The following is a 22648-nucleotide window of genomic DNA, read 5'->3' as shown; positions in this document are numbered from 1 at the left end:
GAGAAGACTTAGTATGAGAGTGCTGGAGACCGTATTATAAATGTCCTATTAAAACAGATTAGAGGATGTTTGCAGCTCAAGTTAGCAGGCACCTTAGATTCGTAATCTCATGTCAGAGGGAAGAAAGAATATACAAATGGTCCTTTAAGAAAGCAACACTAAACTTTGAAAAGGAAAAACCCAAAGTGTTTCATCTGATATTTTTTTTATTTTAAAAACTATCCTAGAATTAGGTAAAAGAAAAAAAGTATGTTTTTCATTGATATATTGTTTGGGGAATTTTATGAAATAAACAAACTACTTTTTTTAAAAAAAGCATCGTTTGTTTTTAACTAGTAATTTTACGTGATGGTCTGGTCGTGTCATATTAGTCTAAAGGAAGCTATATCTTCTGTAGCTAGGACATGTCTGCTAGCACTAAACAATTTAGGGTAAAACCTGGAAACAGGATGAGAATGCATTTGGACCCTGTGTTAGGTTCTGCGGTTGTACTTTTATCATAATCACATCAGGCATTTCAAATATTTCTGACAATATAGTAAAGCAGACAGCATATATTCCTGAAACCTGCGTGAGCTACGCTGGGAATAAGCCAAGGGGAAAGAGCTGTCAAAACCAAGAATTTTTATTTTCATTTGCTAGTACTAGTTGCTCTTAATCCAGAACAAGGTCAAATACATGAGAGGATGTTGAGAAATTTCACACGCTAAGTGAAGTTGACTAAAGGCCTTTTCACATGTTTCATGTAAGAAAGAAGATCCTTTTTCCCAGCTATTATAGATGTTAGAATTTCAGCTGAAGGAGAGCAATTTTTTTCCTTACAAATAAAAAAAAATTAAAATTATATTAGGGAAATAACATTCAAAGGATTTTACAAAGTGGTGTCTCAGCAATGTAGGGAGTGCTGATCTATACAGTCAGAATATTTTTAAACGCTTAGAAAATTCCTGTGTTTCTCAGATAAAAGTATGTTTCTTTCATGCGTATTCTGAACTCCTTAAAACATTTTTCCTGCTTTTCAGCCATTCCTGTGAATGCAGTCATGATGGTAAGCTTTTCCTGAGAATATAGCCTATGAAAAATAAAATGGGAGTATTTTTCTTCTTGCGTAATTGTTTTTGCTAGTACAGCTCATGCAAGACAGTCATTCCCACAAGACTAAAAAGGATAAATGCAGAGTTCATCTTTAACTGAAGGAGAAAAGGAGACATGGAAATGATGAACAAATAGTCTGTATTTTAATACTTTAGAAATTGCTTGAACAACTAAACAAGCATCAAGTGTAGAGAAAGGCAATTAAGAACATCAAAACAGACCAATTTGTAAGCATTTGAAGAAAATAATCTAATAAATAATAGGTAGAATGAGGTTAATTGAAAACCATTTATGTCTAATCAACAGTTTTATTGGAATAAGATAAGAAACTGAACAGGAAAATAAAAAACAGAAGGGAGTGTTTTACATTGCTAAAGTATCTGACACAATTTTGTTGAGATTTCATGGTGACCAGAGTGGATTGCCAAGGAAGAATACATTAGACTAGTAATAGGTCCCCAGAATATGCTCCCAGCTGCCAGTTACCTGTTTTTCTGGGAGCTGAAATGAGGGGCGATACCTGTATTTCACAGCCAGAGTGGGATCCTTCCGCATGAATTTGTCCAGTTGCTCTTGGGCCTGTGTAAACTCTAAAATCTGCAGTATCTTCTGGCAGGAAGGCCTGCTGAACAGAGATGGCCGAGCTAATTCTGGAGCAGGTAGCTCAGGCAGGAGCAATGATGATACTGCAGTAGCATTTGTCTAAGTCACTTGGGTTTGTGGAGAAACAGTGAATCAGAAGGTAATGAGAGAACCAAGCTGGCATGGCGGCAACACTTTGCACTAGTAGTCTTGTAACTTGTTCAGCGCTAGCTTAGGCTTCTCTACTGAATGTTCTGCTGTGCCTTGCAGGTATCACTGCCTCAAATAGTAGCAGAGGGGGACCAGAAACCCCTCTGGGCTGTCCAATCCTTTGTTCTTCCACACTCATCTAAGTTTATTCCTATACATAATAATAGTATTTAATATAATTTTGAGTATATGTCTCTCAGAACATCAGTTGCATTCTTGAAAAAACTTAGAGTACTGATTCAGAAGCTGTTGTATAAGTGTTGTGCACCACCTTATTCTTCTCTTGTTGCTGGATGGCTGCTCAGGTTGTCTGCACTACCTGTGAGACTGACTGACTCCTCAGCATTTCATTTGTACATATAAGCAAAGCAGGAGATCCAAAGCTGTTTTCAGGGTTAAATCCAGCACTCTGGATTCAAAGGCTGGCCATGTGAGGCTGGTGCCGTTTCAGGTTCAGTTACCGTCCTCAGTTCTTTGCTCTCCCAACCTCTTGCTGGCTCCGAGTCTTCCTGAAGCAGATGTGATTTCTTTCTTTTTAATAACTCAATAGATTTCTCTTCCATGAACTTGCCTCCCTTTGAGCCCGTATACACTTTTGACTTCCACAGCTTCTTTTGGGAAGAGCTACACTCAACCACCATTTCTTGTTTGTTTTAAACATGCCCTGTGCTGGTTCTATCTGGTGACCCCCTAGTTTTTCAGCCGAAACAGAGAATGAAAAATTGATTTCTGTCTACCTTCTCCATACTCATAATGCCTTTATAGATTTCCGTTATATTCTTCCCCACCCATTTTCTGTCACTCTTTCAGACTGATGCATTTTGGCTTACTAAGTCATTCTTAATGTGGAAGTATGTAGCCCTCCTCTGACCCTTTTCCAGTTTTGCTAAACCGTTTTCGAAATGCGGAGATCAGAACTGTACACCATAATAAGAATGATGGGAGCAAACTCTGAATGTATACTCTGAATGCTGTGTTCTGTGTTTTTTATGTTCCTTGCCTTATCCTTGCCTAACAGGCCATTTTGTTCTTTTGGCTGCTGTTCAGTATTGAGCTATCTCTTCATGGAACTATGCATTACAATTCATAGGTTTTAGTCAGTAGCTCTGAGCTCATCATGTTGTAAGTGAAATCAGGAATGTGTTTGGTTTTTTCTCATTTGCATCACTTTACATTCATCTACATTAAATTTCAAGTCCTTCTGCAGTACTTCCTTGTTAACGCTCATCTTGTTACTCTGGATAGCTTAGTATCTTCAGCCAAATTTTTCATTTCATTGTTCACCTACCTCCCATTCTGATAGCGTATGAATAAATCACTCTGCTAGTGACCACACTCCATTGTGAGAACTGACCATTTGTTTCCTGTTTTTAACAATCAACTATCCATCTTCCCATGGTTGCTCAGTTTCGTTAAAGTCCTTTGGTTAGGAGCCTTGTCAAAAGTCTTTTGAAGAGTGAAGCAAATACTATCAATCAGGCTGTCCCTAATCTGACAGGGGTGGCAGTGTTCCCTTAGCCTTTACTTGGCAACTGAGGATATTCAAAAATGTGCTTATTCCAGGGCACTAGTATGGAGGAAGACATGCCCTAAGACCATTGTCCTAAGAGGACTGCAAGGCTATTCAGTGAGTGACAGGTTGAGTATTTTAAAGAGTCTTCATTTTTTAAGAATTTAAGTCTTCAGCCTCTTACTGTAGACTCTTAGAAACTTTATAGCTTTTAAAAATTATTCATTAGTAGGCATCTAATACAATTCAAACCTGTTCCTCCCTATTCTCTTCATTTGTATTTGTATATCCCCTCACAAGATCTCATTTCAGATCAGAGGGTTGTGTTTGTTTTAAAATAACTTCTAACAAAAGGGCTCAATTTCTGTAATAATGATTGGATTTTTTTTCAAGACACGATTTGTTTGCAAAGCAGATTAGGGATTTTTTGGGGGCACAAGAATTTGAATGCTTTTACCTTTTAAAAAAAAGAACAGAACCACATTCTGTGTGCAAACTTTAGCTTTTCCTATACTTCACTTGCTTATATTCACCATGGTTGTTACTTGAAAGCATAGTTGAAACAGCCTTTTGTACTATAGAGAGGTATGGACATAAGTCGCTTTTTAACAGAGTAAGAATTGTCAGACGTCTTGGTCAAGAGTAGGAGGGACATCTCAGAGCACTACTAGTTGCCTGCAAGGTTATCTGATGTCAGGAGCTGCTATATGTCTGTCTTGCTCCATTTACTTGGAGGATTGCAAGAGAAGCACATGGCCAAAATAATAGTTTTTTTAACTGCATTTGCTGAGCCAAGTAATACTAGCTTTTCTTTCAGCAAAGAATGCCGCTAGGCCGTTATATTCACAGCTTTCACAGTAAGAACTGAAGCCTTTTATTCAGACCTCCTGAATAAAACCAGACTGTGGGGCAATCTTTCTTTAACGAATTCGGAGTTCCATTGTGGCGCAGAGTGTCTTACTAAATTCTAGGAAAGAATCAAGTTGGAAATGTTACAATTGAATGTGGAAAAAAAAAGTCATACCACTGATATCTTTAAACTGTCCCCATTATGATCTTCATGGTCTGCACCACAGCAGCTCCTTCCCAAGGGCAGGCGGTGACACAGTAATTCACCTCTTACCAACTGAATGAACATTGTGGACAAACTGTCTTTCATCTCCTGGAGGTAGTGTGTTAAAAGCAGTGTATGGATGAACAGCTGAGCATTAGTAAGTGCAGTGATTTTGATGTAGCCAGATACTACATGTCAGAGAAATGAAATATCAAATCAGAAATTTGCTAGGGATGGAATTTTTTAAGCATAATTTAAAATACTTATTAAATACACTGTATATCATATGTATTGTATTTACAAGAGAAATTTAAATGGAAAACCATAGCAAAATGGGGGGGAGGGGGAGGATTAGAATTTTCTGTTAGATTAGCTTTTCCGTTTCTTTCAGATGGGAATCTGTTTCATTAGACTCTGAACCCCTATAGGAAATATTTTATGCCATAATGTTTTGTTCATTTCTTTTAGAGAGACTATTTCTTTTAAGATATTTGTGGTGCTGTATGTTCTTCTGTTTCTACCAGATATCTCTTCAAAAATTACTAAAGTGGACAAAAATGATTTTAGATGTGAACTGATTTGCAGATCACACACAGTGGTCATTAAAAACAGTACATTTAGTCTAAGGATTGGACATGCAGATGTACAGCAGTAAAAGCTACCTGTTGAGTGCTTGCTTTGGTGGGCTAATTACTGTGATGTTTTGAAAATGAAAGGCATGGCTGAATAATGAAAGCTAAATCACATTGTCATAGCATTTGATAGAAAGGTTAATAACCAAGAGTGTATCCACATTAAATTGTCAGATGTTTATCTAATTGCAAGGTATGCTTTCAAAGTGAAATTAATACCTAAGAGCTAGCGATCTGGGGCCAGATTCTTTGTTGATGTAAATTGGTCTTGCTTCGTTAATCACAGTTGGGCTAAGCTGATTAATAGGAAAGAATTTGCCCCTAAACTGCGTTATTCTTAACCACATTCAGGACTGCAAGGAACTCCAACAGAATTTTGGGGGGGATAAATTATTACTAACCTGAAGGCCAACTTATAAATAAAGAAGGCTGTAATTAGTACTAAGAACACTTAGGAAGAAGGATTCTTTATGGTGACCCTACTGCACATTATAGTTGTATTTTGTACCATGGTGAAATGTCCTGCTCATTTAAAATGATACTGCATTGAACTGTCATTCAAATCAGGCAAAATTGCAAGGTGTATTTGTGGCAGTAACTAAAAAATCTATTTCTACCTACTATTACTTCCAAATAATGAGCTGGTTTTGTGGTTGCTGAAAGCCTAACATTTAGAAACTCTTAATAGTGGAGACATCTTGTGTTTTATTTTTTTGTCTTACCAGTTTGTTTAAATATGCTGGTGGTCTGAGAAATTACTTTTCTCATCAGCTAGTTTAGTTTTCAGCACTAAGGGATGATTGAAAAAAGTTTTAGTGCGCCAATAATGATTTTTAAAAATCAGAATTTGTCTAAAAGTACTGAAGCTCTATGTAATCTGTTTGCTATATGTCCAAAGGCTGCACTGAATTCTTAGAGATAAGCCAATGTGACTCAAGGTCTTACTCCATTATAAAAAGTCCTTAAAAACTGATCATTGTCAATGGACTACTAATGACCGTGAACACACTTGCTGGATGTATGCATGGCATTGGTTGCTTTGTTTTGCTGTCAGTGTTACTGTATTAAACTCTTGCAACAAAGAGCCTGAACACTTACAAGAACAGCTGAAAGCAAGCAGAAAAAATAATACGTCTTATGTGATCATATGCTACACTGCAGACCAGCTTAAGGCATCATCACCTCTCACTGCAGCCTCCCATGGGACTGGGCTGTCAACTTGCTGCTGAGACAAGGCTTTATCACTGAAGAAGATTTTTTAACCAACTAGACAGAAATAAAGCTAGGTAGCATGTAAAAGAGCATATGTACAGGAGGCCAGCAGCAGGGCATTTGTGTGGCCATGTGTGTGTGTACATGTATTTTTTTTTAAATATATATATATATTTGACGGAAAAATATATAGGGTGCTCTAAGAATCTGAGCTTCAGGATTGGATTGGATTTGGCAGGGAGACTACTGGTGAGGTTGATTCTCTTCTGGGCACCATGAGGATACTTTCCTAGCCCTCTGGCATTATGTCTGTTATCAGCCTTCAGCACTCTTGGCCGGGAATTGCTCTTGCTCTAAGTTTAAATACTGATTGAGAGGGCTGCATCTATGTGGCTTTGCTTTCTCCAGAAGAGATTTGGAGAAAACTTCTTGAAGATGGAAAAGTGCAGACATGAAGAACTGCTGGGAAGCACTAGGAAAAGCATTGCGGCAGGTCAAAGGAAGTGATCATTCACCTCTACCCAGGGCTAGTGAGGCTACACTTGGAGTGCTGTGTCCAATTCTGGGCTTCCCAGTACAAGAAAGACATGTACATACTGGAAGAAGTCCAGCAAAAGGCCACAAAGACAACTAGGGGATTGGAGCATCTCTCTCATGAAGAGAGGTGGGGAGAGCTTGGATTTTTAGCCTTGAGCAGAGAAGGCTTGGGGTGGGGGGGAGGGGATCTTATCAATGTGTATAAATGCCTGATGGGAAAGGTGAAGAAGAAGAAGCCAGAAGCTTGTCAGTTGTGCTCAGTGACAGGATGAAAGGCAATAGAAAAAAAATGAAGTACGGGCCACATAAGCATAAGCAAAAACTTTTCTACTGTGAGGGTGGTCAAACACTTGAGCAGGTAGCTCAGAGCAGTCGTGCAGTGTCCATCCTTGAAAATATTCAAAACCCAACTGGACAAGGCCTTCAACAGCCTCCTTTGGGTGACCCTGCTTTGAGAAGGAGGGCTGGACTAAACAATCTTCTGAGGTCCCTTCTAACCTGAACTGTTCTATAATTCTGTGATTTTCGTGTTCAAATTGCTTATGTTCAAAGTCAAGTATGGGGGCCAGTCAGAGGCTTACTTGACAGCATATGGCATGGCGCTATTGGTATGTTGCTGGTGCACAAAAGTTTATTTCACTCTTCTGCTGTTTGTACATATTCATAGTCACACTATGGATGTGTAAATGCACTTTATTTTTCTTTTAGCTTTAGCAACAACTCTAGAGACATGTCGACCCTCATTCCCTACACATGCCAGACTAGCAGCATGAGAGGGCAAAGCTTGCCACACAGTCACAGTTCCTCTCAACAGTCTGGCTGCACTGGAGTACATTTTTATGACATACTGTAAACAGCAGCCTGTGCACTGCCTCAGCCACGGTGTATTTTTTCACTGATGGGTGTTTTCATGGTCTGAGGACTCATTTCAAGTAGTTGTCTTGCCCCAGAGCAAAGGAAGAGCTTGCTTTCTGTCCCTTCATCATACAGCTGGATGCATCAAGGTAGCTTGTTTCTCCAGGCTGCAGATGTGTTGCTTACAGATGTGGCTTTTCTGTCTGCTTATCCAACAGGCACCTGATGCTGTTTCTATGTGGTTTTGAAGTCCTGAGGATGATGGTACAACCTACCAAATGTTTTGGTGGATATGCTCTTCTAAAATTGAGCCTCTAGGGAAACCTTTATTAAGAAATGCTTTGAGGGTGGGCTGTAGATGCCCTCATGTCACAAGGTCTCCGTTCTGCCAAAGAGACTTTGTTGTCAATCATTGTGTTGGAGCTGGAGTAGGGGCTGGAGTACAGAACTGGGCTGAAGTGTACACTGCAAGTGAAGTTGTGCGGTGATCTGAAATAGTAGACAAAGCCCTGTGTAATGTGGCATAAACGAGTCCCAGGTCTCTGTTGGGAAGCAGTGAACACTGGGAGTGGTAAAAGAAAACATAGCAGCTTGTTGACGGTCTACCTTCTGGGATCACTGAATGCTCTAAAGGACAGTCCTTTAGAGGAAAACAAGAAACAACCAACCAAATCACATGTGGGAAGTTAAATACGACCACATTTCATGTATTTACTAGTGCTGATAACACTGACGAGTGAATCTCTTTGTGCTTTAAGAGAACCAGAAGTGCTGGCCGCTCTCCTCGAGGATCTGTGCAGTTCCAGCATTCTCTCATAGATGCTCCTAATCCTTCTGCTCTCCCTGCTCCACCTTTTTGTCATGTCTTTCTCCCTCATTCCACTTTAACCCAGGTTTCTTTCGGAGACAGGTGACACAGCTCGTTACCAGGGTAGTTTTCTGTACTTCAAGGTGATTGAGGCAATCCTGGTCTTAGGACATCCTCCTCTCCAAGCACGTCCCTAAACACTTTGCAGCACATTGCAGAGTTCATGCTGAGCAACTCAAGGAAGGGGTTCTGTCCAAGCCTGACGTTTCTATAGTCCACTGCATGATGCCAGGATGGCTCTCAGGACTAAAGCCCTTCGTGCAGCCTTAGTAATGACAGGAAATTATGCAGAATATGTATTTGTAGCTGAAGGGACTAGAATGAATGGACTTCCAGGTATGATACTGGTGAGGAAAGTGTGGGGGAGGGTGTTTTGGGTGTTAAAATATAGGACTTTCCACTAGCTCAATGAATATGTGCTGAATAGCAATTTCTGCCTGCTGCCTCACTCATGGAATGATTCTTGGACATTTTTTCTGCTCAATTGCAACTCAGTTATTCACTATGTTCCTTGAGGGGCTTTCGCTTATGAAACATAGACTTGGTTCCTACCACATTAGTGGAGTGTTTTTTGAGTTCCTGATTTATATAAACTTTACCCCCTCTCTGGGAAAACTCTTTTTGGTGGCTATTATATCAACTAGAAGGAATAAAAAGATTGAAACTGTTAAAATCCATCGCTCTTGCACAAAACGTTTTGGGATAAAGCTGTGCTTTGGACTCATTTGAAGTTCCTTGCCAAAGATGACTTCTGAGTTTTACCTAGTTTAGGATGTTATCCTTCCAGTGTCTGTCCTTTCTTACACCACGCCAGTCTGCAGCAAAAATGTAACATACAGATATGCCACATATACTAGTTGTTAAACATGCTTTCTCTTTTTATTAAGGGGCCTTGAGGAGGACCCATCTGAATCTTTGTTAGAAGATAATTTGTTCTCAGAGATTATCATACATGACTGCAGTGAGATCTGCAATCTGCAGACCTGTTGCTGATACAGGAAGGGTGAAACTGCTGGATATGATCTGAGCATGCTCAAGGAGGGCAGATGCCTCTGTAGATACTTTCAGCTGGGAAAGCCAATGTGCTAAAAGAGACATCTTCTCTGGATATGAAAACATTTAGCAAAGTGTTGACATTGCTCCCAGTGGCAGTTCTACAAATTTGTACTTCCATGTACTTCCACAAGTATCAAACCTTACCAGGCAATCAAACTTTTGCTGTGGCTGCTTTCATGATGGAGAACTAAATTGTTCTTGAAAACCTGTGCATCGTATCTGCATATCTTTTTGAAAATCCGTAAAACATAGTTTCACCTTAAAAGTATTTGGGTACTGAAGCTGGAAAAAATGTGTGCTTACTTAGTGAGATGTCTTACTGAGGGTAGATAATACCAGTGCTCCAGTTTAAGGTTTCCACAGTGACCTGTAAACTTGCAAATGACAAATCATGTCTTACTCCCTGTCCTGCTGCCAGCTACAGCATGTTGGAGTTAACAGCTAGAAATAAGAAAATTAAGATGGCGGAGTGTTTTCTTTGACAGCTCAAGGAAACTGGAACTTGCTTCCAGAACTACATTGCCTGAGTGTGGTGATATTAGAGGCCTTCCATGAGAGATCTGTTATCAATCATTTACACAGCTGGTGGTATGTTTCCTTCAATAAAGATGAAATGGGAATAATTAGATAACAGGGTGCATTTCTTTTTAAATAATTAAATGAACATTTCTGCCAAAATGTTGATGTGAAGTTTGAATTTTTCTTGTTTTTTAAGCTATTTCGCATCTAAAGTAATACACTAGATTTGGGGAGAGCCGTGGTAACTAAGAATCGTATTCAGGATCCAGTGCTGAAGCTAGATGGAGAGTTTTAAAAGAAAAGGAGAGGCAATCACAGGAATTCATCTTACCCGCCTTGTGATTCCAGAACCAACTGGAACATAATGGGGAAGGGTAATCAACAGAGGAACTGAACTCAACAGGTCTTCCAGACAGAGCTAAAAAATGCACCTTCTCTGAAGGCTGTCCCCCTAGTATATCTGTACTACTTTGTATATAGACCTCATATTGTTTGTTTATCTAGAAATAAATGAGGCAGACAGCTCACAGCTGAGGGACTATCAGGATGTCTGTATTGCTGTCTTGTTGCTTCTGGAGAGCTTGGAGAGGAGCTGAGAGGCTGCAGGTCTATTTGGGCTTTACGGAGTCAATGTGACATGGATTCCGCCATGCTAGAGAGACCCCTGTAAAAAGATCAGGGAGAATGTGTTTCAACTGATGTGTAAGTCTGTATATTTTGAAAACTTGCACTTGGTATATGTAACAGCAGCAAATGAAAAAGCATGGATAAATAATGTTAATATGGAATGCTACATCAAGTTCTGTTTAAAGATTGTCAATAATATTTCACATATTTCTTGGACAGTGGGGCAAGAAAAAGTGGAATGTAGAGAACACATCCTCAGCATCCTCCTATTGTAATTCGTGCAGTTACTCCATATGTGATATTCTTTTAGGTCTGGATACAGCCATTTCTTTTTCTTCATGTTCTTGGAAGGTAGGAGAGTAGAATTTCAGAAGAAGGAAGTCCACTAATGCCCCTAGACATCCTCTCGCGTCCTTGGATTTTTCAGATGCATGACACTGCTTTTTCTACATGTGTTGCAGCTCAGGAATTTCAAGCAGAGCTGTTGCCTTTAATAAGGTGACTGTCTACTCAAAATACATCTCAGCCAGAGTCCCCAGCACTGCAAATACAGGGCATGGGCACTGTTTGGGGAAAATCGTGCTCTACAATTCTAGTTTATGATTTCCTTAAACGAGATGGGAAGTGGAAAGGTTTCCATCACTTCAGACTGGGAGCCAGTGGAAGACTTTTTCCAGTTGATGCTCTCTGGACTGCACTTTCTAGATGAAAGAGGGTTCTGAGGGTTTCCTCCTGAGCTGCAGGAAAGGTCTACATGTGTTCCTCCTGTAGCAGCAGAGAGAAGAAGCATTGAGTCTAGGGACCAGAAAAAAGAACAAGACAACACAAGACTTGCAAGCCATTATGGGGGAGACATTTCTGATGTATGGTACAGGGTTAACTAAGCAGTCTCAAGGAGAATGGAAAGCAGTGCAATTGTATACTAAGGAGAAAAAAGAAATATTTTTCATGTTCCTGGGCTGTATGTTTTCATGGGGCTATCTGCATAGGTGAAGGGAGCAGTATCAAATTATCAGACCAGCAGTGTGGGAGAGCAGAACTAATTAGGACTGTGTGGGCATGCAAGTATAGATTAAAAATCATGTGTGTTTAGGGAGCAGAATCAATTAGAAGCCTGCATTTTAGGGGGTAAGGGGTTGTCCAATTTAAGATTATTTAATTAGGAAAATTCTTTTGTGCTTTGTGGGACCCACAAAGGTTAGCATAGGAAGAAGTAGGCAGAGCAAAAAAAGAATTGAAAGTAAATCTATCCTTAATTTGTCTCACCTTTCTCCATCCAAAATTCATTCTCACCTCCCAGGATTCTTGTCCTCTTTCCATCTTTAATGCAAAGGCAACTGCCTAAGGGGAAGAGTGCCTTATCTCTTCTGCAAGCCAAAGAGCCAATGCTCTCCCTCCCATTTACATACATTGGTATTAAGTACTTAGGGCTGGTGTGAGGTGTTCTCTGTTCTCCCTTTGTATTAACTTTAGGAATGGGGAGAGAGGAGCTGCAGAGGAGCACCTCAACAGAGGGAAGTCTGCTCCTGCCAAGGGAGACTTATCTGAGAAGTTTTACCCTATTCTTAAGATTGCTAATTCAGCCTTTCCAAATTGGAATTGCTGTGCAAATTTGAATGCAATTTTTCTCAGAAAGCTTGATGTTAACCAGTATAGATTCTGTATAAGTACACATTCACACATATGTCCTTCTTTATGAGTCAGTTTTTTGAGCTTTATAATTCACAGTGTTATTCAGTAAATTTTGTCTTAGTTCTGTTTTTATAAGTATGTTCAGAAGCCACTCTGGCCCTCTGGAAACACAAATTGTTACAGTAAGCTGATGTTTTAAATTTTGCAATGTAAAACAACTCATATAATTAAAGAGAAGATTGAGGCAATCCTGTTCTCCCACAATGAGAGAGAGAAGGAAGCAGTTATGTAAAATGAAAATGTAAAGCTCAGGTAGGGCCATCCTGCCTGGAGCCTCGGCACTTTCTTGCAGGGGAGCTGAAATTTCCATTTGTTCCCCTCTGTGTTACATTTCCTGAGCTCATTCACAGCTGTCTTCATTATTCACAGCTCTGAACTGATGAAAGGAGAAAAAGGCAAATGTTTTATATGTATGTTAATTGTGAGAATATTTTAGTACGGGAAGCAGAGAATAAAGTTGTGAAAGTGATAACTGTTGCTGTTGTCCACCAGGAACGTCAGCTCTGCTGGAGAGGAGGCCCGCAGAAGGATGAGGGAGTGTGATGGCCTGACGGATGCTTTGCTCTACGTCATCCAGTCTGCTCTGGGGAGCAGTGAAATTGATAGTAAGGTTTGTCATCTTTGTATTTTCAGGAGAAAGAAATCCAGGTACTCAGGGTAGCTCAGGAGTATTAAGTACCCAGTAGGAACCATATCTAAAAACAGTGTGGTGGGTTTACAAGGCAATCAGAAAAGAGTGGAGTGATTGCTGTTAAAAAACAGTGGGCAATTAATAGACAATTCCACAGTATTACCAACATTACATCTTCTTTGAAGAGGATCAATAAATGCTTTTTAATAATAGCTGTTTCAGGTGGACATAAAAATACATCTTTAGTTCTCTGAAAATACAGGGGTATGAACATGCTCCTCCAAAGGTACTGCCTCTCCAAGGCACTGCTTAAATAAAAGGACTTAAATGATTTTCAAATTGAAGATTTCTAATATATTAAATACACCAAAGTATTTCAGAAAAGGAGAAAAATGCTAGTTTCAAATATATTTTGCATTCAATATGTGGCGCTGAAGTAATTACAGCTGTTGCTCCAGAACAACCTTTGTCCATTTGTAATCCCCTAAGAATTTTATAGCAAGTGAGCAGCCTTTTACACAGCAAAATTTTAAAGCCTACTGGGCTAGTATTTCTAAAGTATCTTTCACAGATAGTTGTCTGTAGACCGATGTGGATTTATAGATTGGAGAGGGAAAATCTCCAGAGTTTTATGGTTGCTAGCCTGAACCAAGTGGATGGATTTTGTCTATATGGAGGGAGGAATTATGAAAGGTTCGTACCACACAGTGCAGGACTAGCAGCCTGTGGGTGCTTTTTTGTTTTGTTTTGTTTTTTAATGATAACCCAGCAGTCTATAATCAGTCTTCCATTAATAAAAGTTACTGGTAAGTGAAGGAGACCCACCCACCAGGTAGGCACCACACTCGAAAGAGACCTCAGAGCAAACTCAGCTGCTGTCTGGTGGCAGCCACCTCCCACCCTTTCCTGTCACCGCCTGCAGAGCCACTCGGGAAACGTGGGGGTGTTTTTTGCTTCATTAGCTTTGGAAAAGGTGAATTAGGGCCTGTTTCAAAGCTCCCTGATTGAGCTTGTCAATTAGAAAGTAAAACTTAGAAGACTTCATGGAAGCAGAGTGGGAGGAGGATTAAGGAGGAGGAGGGAGGCAGTCAGTTTACACCCCCTTCTCATAGCTCAGCTGCTGCTGTTTCAGCCATCTTTTTGTAGGTGACTAGACTGATTTCAGGATTGTTTTACTGTTAAAAGGGGTAAAGAAGGAGCATAGTAAGCTCCTGGTTTTGCCTCTTATTATTAATATAGAGAGTGTTGCATTTATACACTAATTTGGAGTTGTTATGACTTGTAAAACTGTAGGCAAAGTCATGGAGAAAAAATGAGGACATGACAGAAAAATGATTGTTCCAGCCTTGGTGGTTTTAACCTCCTGTTTTACAGATTTTTAACTGTATGACATAAAGCAGTTGTGCAGTTAAATACAAAATAATATTGTGGCCTCCTATCCCAAAGCAGAATGTGATTTTAATTAGACCACATATTCAGATAAGTGACTCTAAATCACTTTTTAATCTAGCTTCAAAAATGGTGCTATTGTAACCAAAAATGAAATTTTAAAATTGAATCATAAATTTTGCTTTCCAAATGCCATGAGAATTGTGCTATTAGACAGTTTATGAGACTGCTATTGAAAAAGAACAAATTACTGGCCCCTGCTCTTGCAAACACTGAAGGAGGACGTGGAACTCACATGCATACGTTGAATTGCTGCTAAAGTTGCACCTCTTGTGGGTGAAGGGAAGAATGCCTAAATCTTAGCAGAACTAGGACCTGAAGTTGTGGGGTTTATTATAAACTTCTAATAAGAAAAAGCTATGATACTTCAAGGTAAAACATTAAAAATAATGAATTAGATATGTTTTACGTAACAAAGTTACTATTCTTAATCTGCATTTGATCGATTAAATAAGAAAGACTACTGAAGTCATATTTAGGCCTCTTATGGTGACCCTTTTAAAAACACCCGTAGGTCTAAGAAGTACAAGGCCCATTAAATTCAAACCTACACATCAAAGAGGAGTAGAGTTTGGTTAAGTATGTGAATTGAACCAGTTTTATAGGTTTGTGCAAGTTCATCTTAACGAAAAAGGTGTCAGTTGCGTGTGTGGCCCCGATGTTTGCTTCCCAGTTTTTAGTTTGAGAAAACGTTGTCCTCACAGTGGACTCAGCCAGTTTGTTTTTGGTATAGATGTGAATTTTAAATAGCTGTATAAAAGTAAATATTAGCAATTAAAAAAAAAAAAAAATCCTGTCCAGATAAGTCTGAGTTCAGTATTCTATGTCATCTCTAAAACTTAATGTCAGCTCAAAACCCGTGGGCCAAATGCATACCTGGCATAAGCTCATAAAATATGTGAAAGTAAAGGAAGGTGTATCTTTTTGCCTCACTGAATAAAACCCATGCTTTCTGTGCCTCCAGAAAATCAAGTGCATGTATTTCTCATGAGGGACAGTCAAACCAAATTGAACCAAGTAAAGGAGTAGCCTTCAACTGAGTCTAAACTGAACTTCTTTTAGACTCGCAGAACTCATGTTGAATTCTCAATGCCCTCTTTTTCCTGCCCTGGCTCTCACTCCATTTCTGGGTTTCAGACAGCATCATATGCAGAAGGCTCAATGTATCTGGGGGACAAATGGATGAAAGGGAAAGACTGGCTGCAAGTTGTTTGCAGCCTGGCTTAAAGTAGTAAAAGCAGGAAGACTCCTGAGATTTCTAGTCTTACTTCTCAGGCTCAAGAAACGTGACCTGTTTATATCCATATTACGCTACAAGCACTTGCAAAACAGAACTCAGGTGTCATGGTAATCCTCACAGAATTGAAACCAGAAGGAAAGGTTATTGGTGGTAAAAATACTATTGCTGTGTTGTATATGTAACATTTTCTGTTCACTGAGGTGGAAGTTAGCTTATGTTTTGTGTATACCTAGGTTCTCTTGATCACACTTTTCTTCCTCAGCTTCTGTTTTCACATTGGACTCCAGCATGAAGTTCAGAAACATGACAAAAAACTGATGAAAAAATACTGTCCACCTGCTGTTCCTTTCATAGAAGGAGGGTGTGAGGTCCTGCCAATTCTTCTGAATCTTTTAAGCAGTGGCTGCCTAGGAAGCACTCAGAAATGAGTAGAAAAGAATTGTGCTGAGCAAATGCATGTGCAAAGATCAATGATATTTCTTCTGCTTTGTATACAGAGTGAACAAGGGAGGAATTTTAACCTTTTTTCTTGCTCTCTGTGTGTGTGTATGTGTGTGTGTGTGTGTGTGTATTTTTTTTGTCATACTTTTCAGACCGTCGAAAACTGTGTGTGCATTTTGAGGAACCTCTCATACAGGCTAGCTGCAGAAACATCTCAGGGACAGCAGATGGGAACAGATGAACTTGATGGATTACTGTGCGGTGATACCAATGGAAAAGATGCCGAGAGTTCAGGATGCTGGGGGAAGAAGAAGAAGAAAAAGAAATCCCAAGATCAGGTAAGGAAAGTTACTTGCAGCTGCATGCAATTAGTTGAAGTACCCACCTTTAAAATATGAAAAGTTAATGCACTGCATTAGAAATAGATTTCATGATGCACAGTATGTGGAAGCATTACCATTGTTAATTAGCTGAGAGATTAAAGCAGAGCATAGTTCTGAAATAACTACAGAAAATATATTTGCTTAACAGAGTTGCACATTACACAATGGCACCTGGAAACTGTAGTCATGGGTACACTGTGAATGCCATAAATAAATATTGTAAACTGCTCAGTCTGTTACAGGGAACTATTTATATTTTAAAGTGAAAATCTTAAAATTGAGTTGTAATCTGCATATACTTTATGTTCTTCTTCCACTGTCATATCTGTGTAGAGGGGCCTTAAAACAAACAAACATCGGGCCTGTATATATATGTGTGTGTGTGTGTGTGTGTGTATATGTATTTGCTAACTTTGAGTTAGCTTCATACTCTGCCTCAGCAAGTTAAGAGAAAACCGTACAGGACTGAATCAAAGGGTATAAGTGAATGTAAAAAAGCACACACAGTTTGATATATTTAATGTTGTTACCAAACAAAGGTCATGAGAAGTGCAGTCTTCATGTGTTCCTTAGATTATCTGAGGTGCTGTGGTGGGTTGCTTTAAAAGTGTATTTATTTCCTTATTTTCACATTTTAGCTAAAAATTTGGGCAATGTTGACAGAGTGATATTACAGAAGAAGACCTTGTTGTATCAGTGCACACACACAATGACAATGGCTACTAACTTACAAACTTTTTTTCAAAGACCTAGGATGGCAGGAGGTGTTTTTCCATCTCTCTTTACAGACTTACTCCTTTCTATTGCCATTTATTTCTGCTTCAGATGGCTCAAAGACAGTATGCATTTGAGTCAGCAGTTAGGCACACAGGGTTTTGCAATAAATTATGTGAACCATTATTGAAAATATTCTTGAAGTTGTAAAGGCAAATTCTGTTAACGTGTAAATGTTATAGAGACATTAACAGGTTAAGATTCAGGTATTGAAGTGCAGCACTTATGACTAGTAAGACTTTAATTTCACCCATTCTAGTTAAATATTGCAGTCGTCAAAAAAATTGCATTTATTATGGCCTTTTGTTGAGTTTCATATATTATGCTGCAATGAAATCAAAAGTGTCAAAGCAAACTAATAATTTTATCCCATAAAGCAATCATCTCTGTCCCTAAATTAACAGGTCCCACAAATAATGATTGCAGTTATCCAAAGTGAAGATCCAAAAATAGCATGTGTGAATATTAATAGGTCATCCTGTAACTCACCTTTCTTATTTTTGATGCTTTGCTTACCAACACACTAAAATCGTATGAAGTCTTTTATAACTTTTCCTTCCATCTGTGATTTCTGCATCTCTGGCTCATACCTTCAACTTTGTAGCATTGATTATTTCATCCTTCCTCTCAGATTTCTGTGCACCTTAAAGGCTCCTTACAAAAGATCTTCTTCCCTCTCCTCCAGGCTAAAGAACTCCTTTCTTTTGGCTGTTTTCCTTTACAATAGGCATGCTTCGCCTGGTCCTAGACATATTTTGTATCTACGATCATTCATTATCGACATACAGCATGGTGAAAACCTACTCATATCTGCTCATCTCCATCAGATTCAACAGCTTAATATCCAAATATAAACTATTTTTATATATTTTTATTTATATTTTATATATAATATAAATATATTTATATTTTATATATAATATTTATAAAGTTTAATATCCAACAAGTTTAAGATCCAAAGGGGACTAAAACTGTGCACCTCCTTTCAGGTTTACATTCACTAGACTTTTCTGCAGCAAGGAAATACATTTTCAAAGCTTTTCAAAACCTTTTCAAAACTAATTTTGCAGTGCCAAGAACTGCTTTGTCTTAGAAATATCAGAAATATTTTTCTAATGCTTTTTTCTTCCTTTTTTTCTTGTCCTTTCCTTTAAAATCAGAAAGCCTACCCCATCCTGCCATTGGATACCAATCCTCACCTGTGGCTATTGTTCTTCCAGCTCAGCAGGATAAGAGAAGACCACAGTATTTGCACCTTATGCAGAGCTTATTAGTCTTACCCTGTAATTTTTGACTGTTGCTGACCATGCCAGAGATGCTTTAAAATATTTATCAAGTTGAATAGAATGCTACTAACGACAACTGTGACTGAGGTCTATCATCAAGATCACCATGCCAGATAGAAAGAGAGGGAAATTACATTATAGGTCTCCCAAGTTTCTTTGGTAAATGGAGAAAAAACAAAAGAACATTCTTCATGTAACAGTATCTTTATATTAATAGCATAGAGCTCAACGCCCAACTCAAGCTATGTTGTAAAGGCAAGAGGTTTTGTCTATTTATTTTGCAAAAATAAGCACATACAAGTTATTCAGTTGCTTTCCTTTCTGAAAACCACCTAGTCCAATTACATAAAAAAGGTCTTTCTGCTTCATTTGCTCTATGACAATCCTGCAGTTTTTCAGGATCCCCAGTATGTTTGTTCCCACTGGAAAACAGCTTCACCTGGGAACAGCTAACCTTTCTCTCCCTCTAGACTGTGTTGTGGTCAGGAATACTCCATTTACTATTTTTGTGTGTGCTTAAGGAAATCAATATTCTTGTGTGTTTTATGCCAGGAAATAGTCTTTAACAACTGGATCGTCTTGTGTTTCTCAGCTTAGTCAGAATTCCCCTTCTCTGAATTAAGCTTATCTATGCTTTCTGCACATTCCAGGATAATGTTTTCACATGTCCTTTCACAGTGCATTGTCTCCCTACATGCTGACTGATGCCCTGTGTTTTACACATGCATACATATTCTTTGACATTAATCTTATCATTTTTCTGCAAGAATGGTAAATTTTTCCAGGTAATGGCTTTCATAATCTCTTTTCCGTTGCAGTGCTTAAGCTGTTACCGGCTGCTTGTTCCATCTCTCACAAAAGAACACGTGTTCTCCTTGTGATACTATTTTTAGAGAGTTCATTCCTCTGAGTGAATCAGCAGGGAGGCTTTTATCCTCCTAAATACCTCAGAAGACCACTCTGGTGACTGACAGAGTTTTACATGTAAGATGTACATGTGGAATCTTGAGAGGATGCAATAATTTAAAGTATGTGAAACACTTAAAACACTATGCATGGCCAAGAAGTTACATTCCGTGGAAAGAAATCTCAAACAAGAAATGGAAGACAATGTAAATATAAAAGTAGTCAGTTACCCAGATGCCTCATAAAGACATTGGGTTGAGCTTCAGGCTATTTTTAATGAATTGTTCATGCTGGACAATACATATTTAGTTACCTGCCTGGGAAATCATTCACAAACATAAAAACAATTTTTTTTAGGCTCCTTATTATTGTCATTTACAGATACAGAAGTTGTGCTCAACCCAATATTAGATCAATTTAACCCATTGTTTTACCTATGTGATTTCTTTAATAATCTTCAAGATTTTACCTTTCTTGTTACACAAAACGTGAGAAGTACACATATTTCCAAGAGTCATGACACCTCAGCACAGAGGAGAGGTCTCACTTCTACAGCCTGCTGCATTCTATGTCCCTAGAAAATCTGTGCTGATGGTATAAGTCGCTTGCTTTTTTGGCAGTGCCACAGATTTCTTGTATAATAAAACTGGCTGTGTCTCTGCAGAAGATCAGGTTTACATAAAAATGTGATTAAATGTTTAAAATTTAATGCACTCAGTTGTGAGATTTTTCTATTATGGTAGACTTCAGTCAGTAGGAGTTCTTCCACTTACTTTCTCAAGCATGTATTTTCTTGCACTCTTTCTGAAGGGAACACAATGTGGGGATTTGTGGGGTCTTAATTTTTAAAGAAAAGTATTCAAACGATCTAGAAGCTCCTACTAGCTATCAAAGCTACTGGAATTGGGCAATAATGCTAAATTTATTTAAACAATCAATGTGGATAAAGTTGTAGTTCTCTATATTTTGTAAAATTAATCCTATGCACATTTGGGGGAGCTTTGTTTCTGAAACCAGAAAACAGGAGAAACCTTCTGTAATATTAAAATTGCTTTCTCATTAGTTTTCTCTGTAAAGAAAGTAAAAGTTGATTTCTCTGTTTTATGTTTTAAGAAACAGTTATCCCATTCTTTCTAGGATATACTTTACTTGTACTTGCACATAAGTTTCTTAACGAAAAAAACAAATCTGAGCAATGATATAAAACATGCCTTTTTTTAAATGGTATTTTAAGAACAAATTAGAAAATATTATTCATTAGTGATGTCAGTTGTCTATATCAGCTACAACTTTTCACATCAAATGAACTTGCAACTTGAAATCAAATACGAGATATATCTTTGATAGTCAAGTCTTAACAACACCTTTCAAATGAAGTTACTTAAGTTCCCTTAGGATCACAGGAAACAAATGTTCTCCTTATTTCAGAATAAATAGTGGTTTTGTTAAAAGAATGCACAATCCTTCCTCTGTTGAATTCTTTGCCAGAGCTCAGAAAGACTCCTGAGGCACTTACTTTACCACATGAGTCTATTGCCCAGAAAAAGCAAAATCTTCTAAAGATCTGCAATAACACAAGTATGCACAATTGTTGGTGTTATCTATGGAAAAACAGAAAGGAAAACTTCATTAAAGGCTTCATGAAAGAGAAGTGAGACTCATCTGTCTTTATTTGTGTCTCAAATACCAAGGACCGTATTTTGTTCCCTCACAGCTGCTCTGTATATTCCCTCTTTGCTGCTTGTCTGTGTTCAGCTGTTATGGAGTTCACATCACATCAAGTTACCCAGCTTCACCTCCGCCCCTGTAGCCATCAGCCTCTCTGCTTTGTATCCTCTCACTTTCCAGATGGAACCAAATTTCTCCACCTTGGAAAACATCACTTGCAGCAGTATTCTCACTGCTGCCAATAGGTTTGTTCTTTCAGCTGTGTGAGAGACAAGGATTATGGCAAAAGCAATTAAGGAAAATAAGGCATGCAGTCCAAATTCAGGAAAAGAGACAGGGAATTGCCATTAATTCTGATTTGGTTTCTTCATTTATGCAGTATTATACATATTAGCACTATTTCATGTCTTTTCCTCTTTTCAAAAAGAAGCAGGCTTACTTCTTGGCTTTCTTACGCAGGCTTCAACCCCCTCTTGAGTTCTTCATCTGTGACGCTTGTCAGCCCAGCATCTATCCCAAAATCTGTTTTTGATTGGAAGTGGCACTTCTGAAATGAGCCTGACCTCTTTCACCTTCTGTCAGGAGCCTTGAGATATAACAGCACCAATTCAAGTTAAAGATTATGAATTGACTGGCGCCCCTCTTTAGCATGCTAGCTAAATAGGCTGTAAATTCTACTGTTCTATAGTAATGAAGCTAAAGAGTTTATGTTGCAAGGAAGCATTTGCTGTCACTAACTGAAGAATCCAGGTAAAATAGCATGCTTAAGACAGAATAACATTTCCAAATGAAGAGAATAAAGCGCATTTTGAGCAGTGTTGTACCGCCTGTGGAACTGGTCAGTGGCCTGCCTGGTCAAGGCATCTATGTGATGTTTTGCTAATAGTTCAAGCTGTCAGATATGCTTATTCGTGTGGTCACACCTCTATTTACCAAGTGTATTTTAATACTACACTTACGTGCACCAAATGAAGAAGCCCAGAAATAGAGACATGGCAATTGTTGCTGGTTTTAGTCAATAACCTGAGCTGAGATGAGGGATGAATGACTGCATTTCCAGTATGTGCTGCTCAGGAAGGCTATTCCTGTTCACTTGTAACTTCCTTGTCTTGTCTGAGGTGGTTATGCCAGGTGTTGTTTAGCAATAAATCTACTGTCTTGAGAACTGCTTAAGATGCATTTTAGCAGCTGTTTTTAAATTCTTGCTTGCCTACATAGAAGCATCTTATAAGCCCTGGGAATCTCTTTTTATGCTGTATGACCAAATTATTTTGAAAGCTAAAACTATAGGGCTGTTAGATATAATTTGTTTGTGTCAATTTGTGGAATGTAGTGCAAAGCCTATTAGCTTCAGTTACCTATGGAGACGGGTGAGGAGAAGGAGATGTGGTTAGATGCCAAGGATCCTTGCCTCCATATTG

At 38.7% G+C, this 22648-nt stretch overlaps 1 protein-coding gene across 5 annotated transcripts in view; it reads left to right on the top strand.

Annotated features, from left to right (window-relative positions):
* CTNND2 (catenin delta 2) overlaps positions 1–22648 on the top strand; it is a 664005-nt gene that overhangs the window by 548500 nt on the left and 92857 nt on the right. For all 5 annotated transcript variants that reach the window (XM_064506857.1, XM_064506859.1, XM_064506856.1 and 2 more), the window contains 2 exons: positions 12942–13059; positions 16363–16548. In XM_064506857.1, the coding sequence (XP_064362927.1) occupies positions 12942–13059; positions 16363–16548 (304 nt within the window). The remainder of the gene's footprint in view (positions 1–12941; positions 13060–16362; positions 16549–22648) is intronic.

This window comes from Dromaius novaehollandiae, chromosome 2 (assembly GCF_036370855.1).
Source record: "Dromaius novaehollandiae isolate bDroNov1 chromosome 2, bDroNov1.hap1, whole genome shotgun sequence".
Taxonomy (NCBI): Eukaryota; Metazoa; Chordata; class Aves; order Casuariiformes; family Dromaiidae; genus Dromaius; species Dromaius novaehollandiae.
This window is presented reverse-complemented; position numbering and strand designations above follow the sequence as displayed.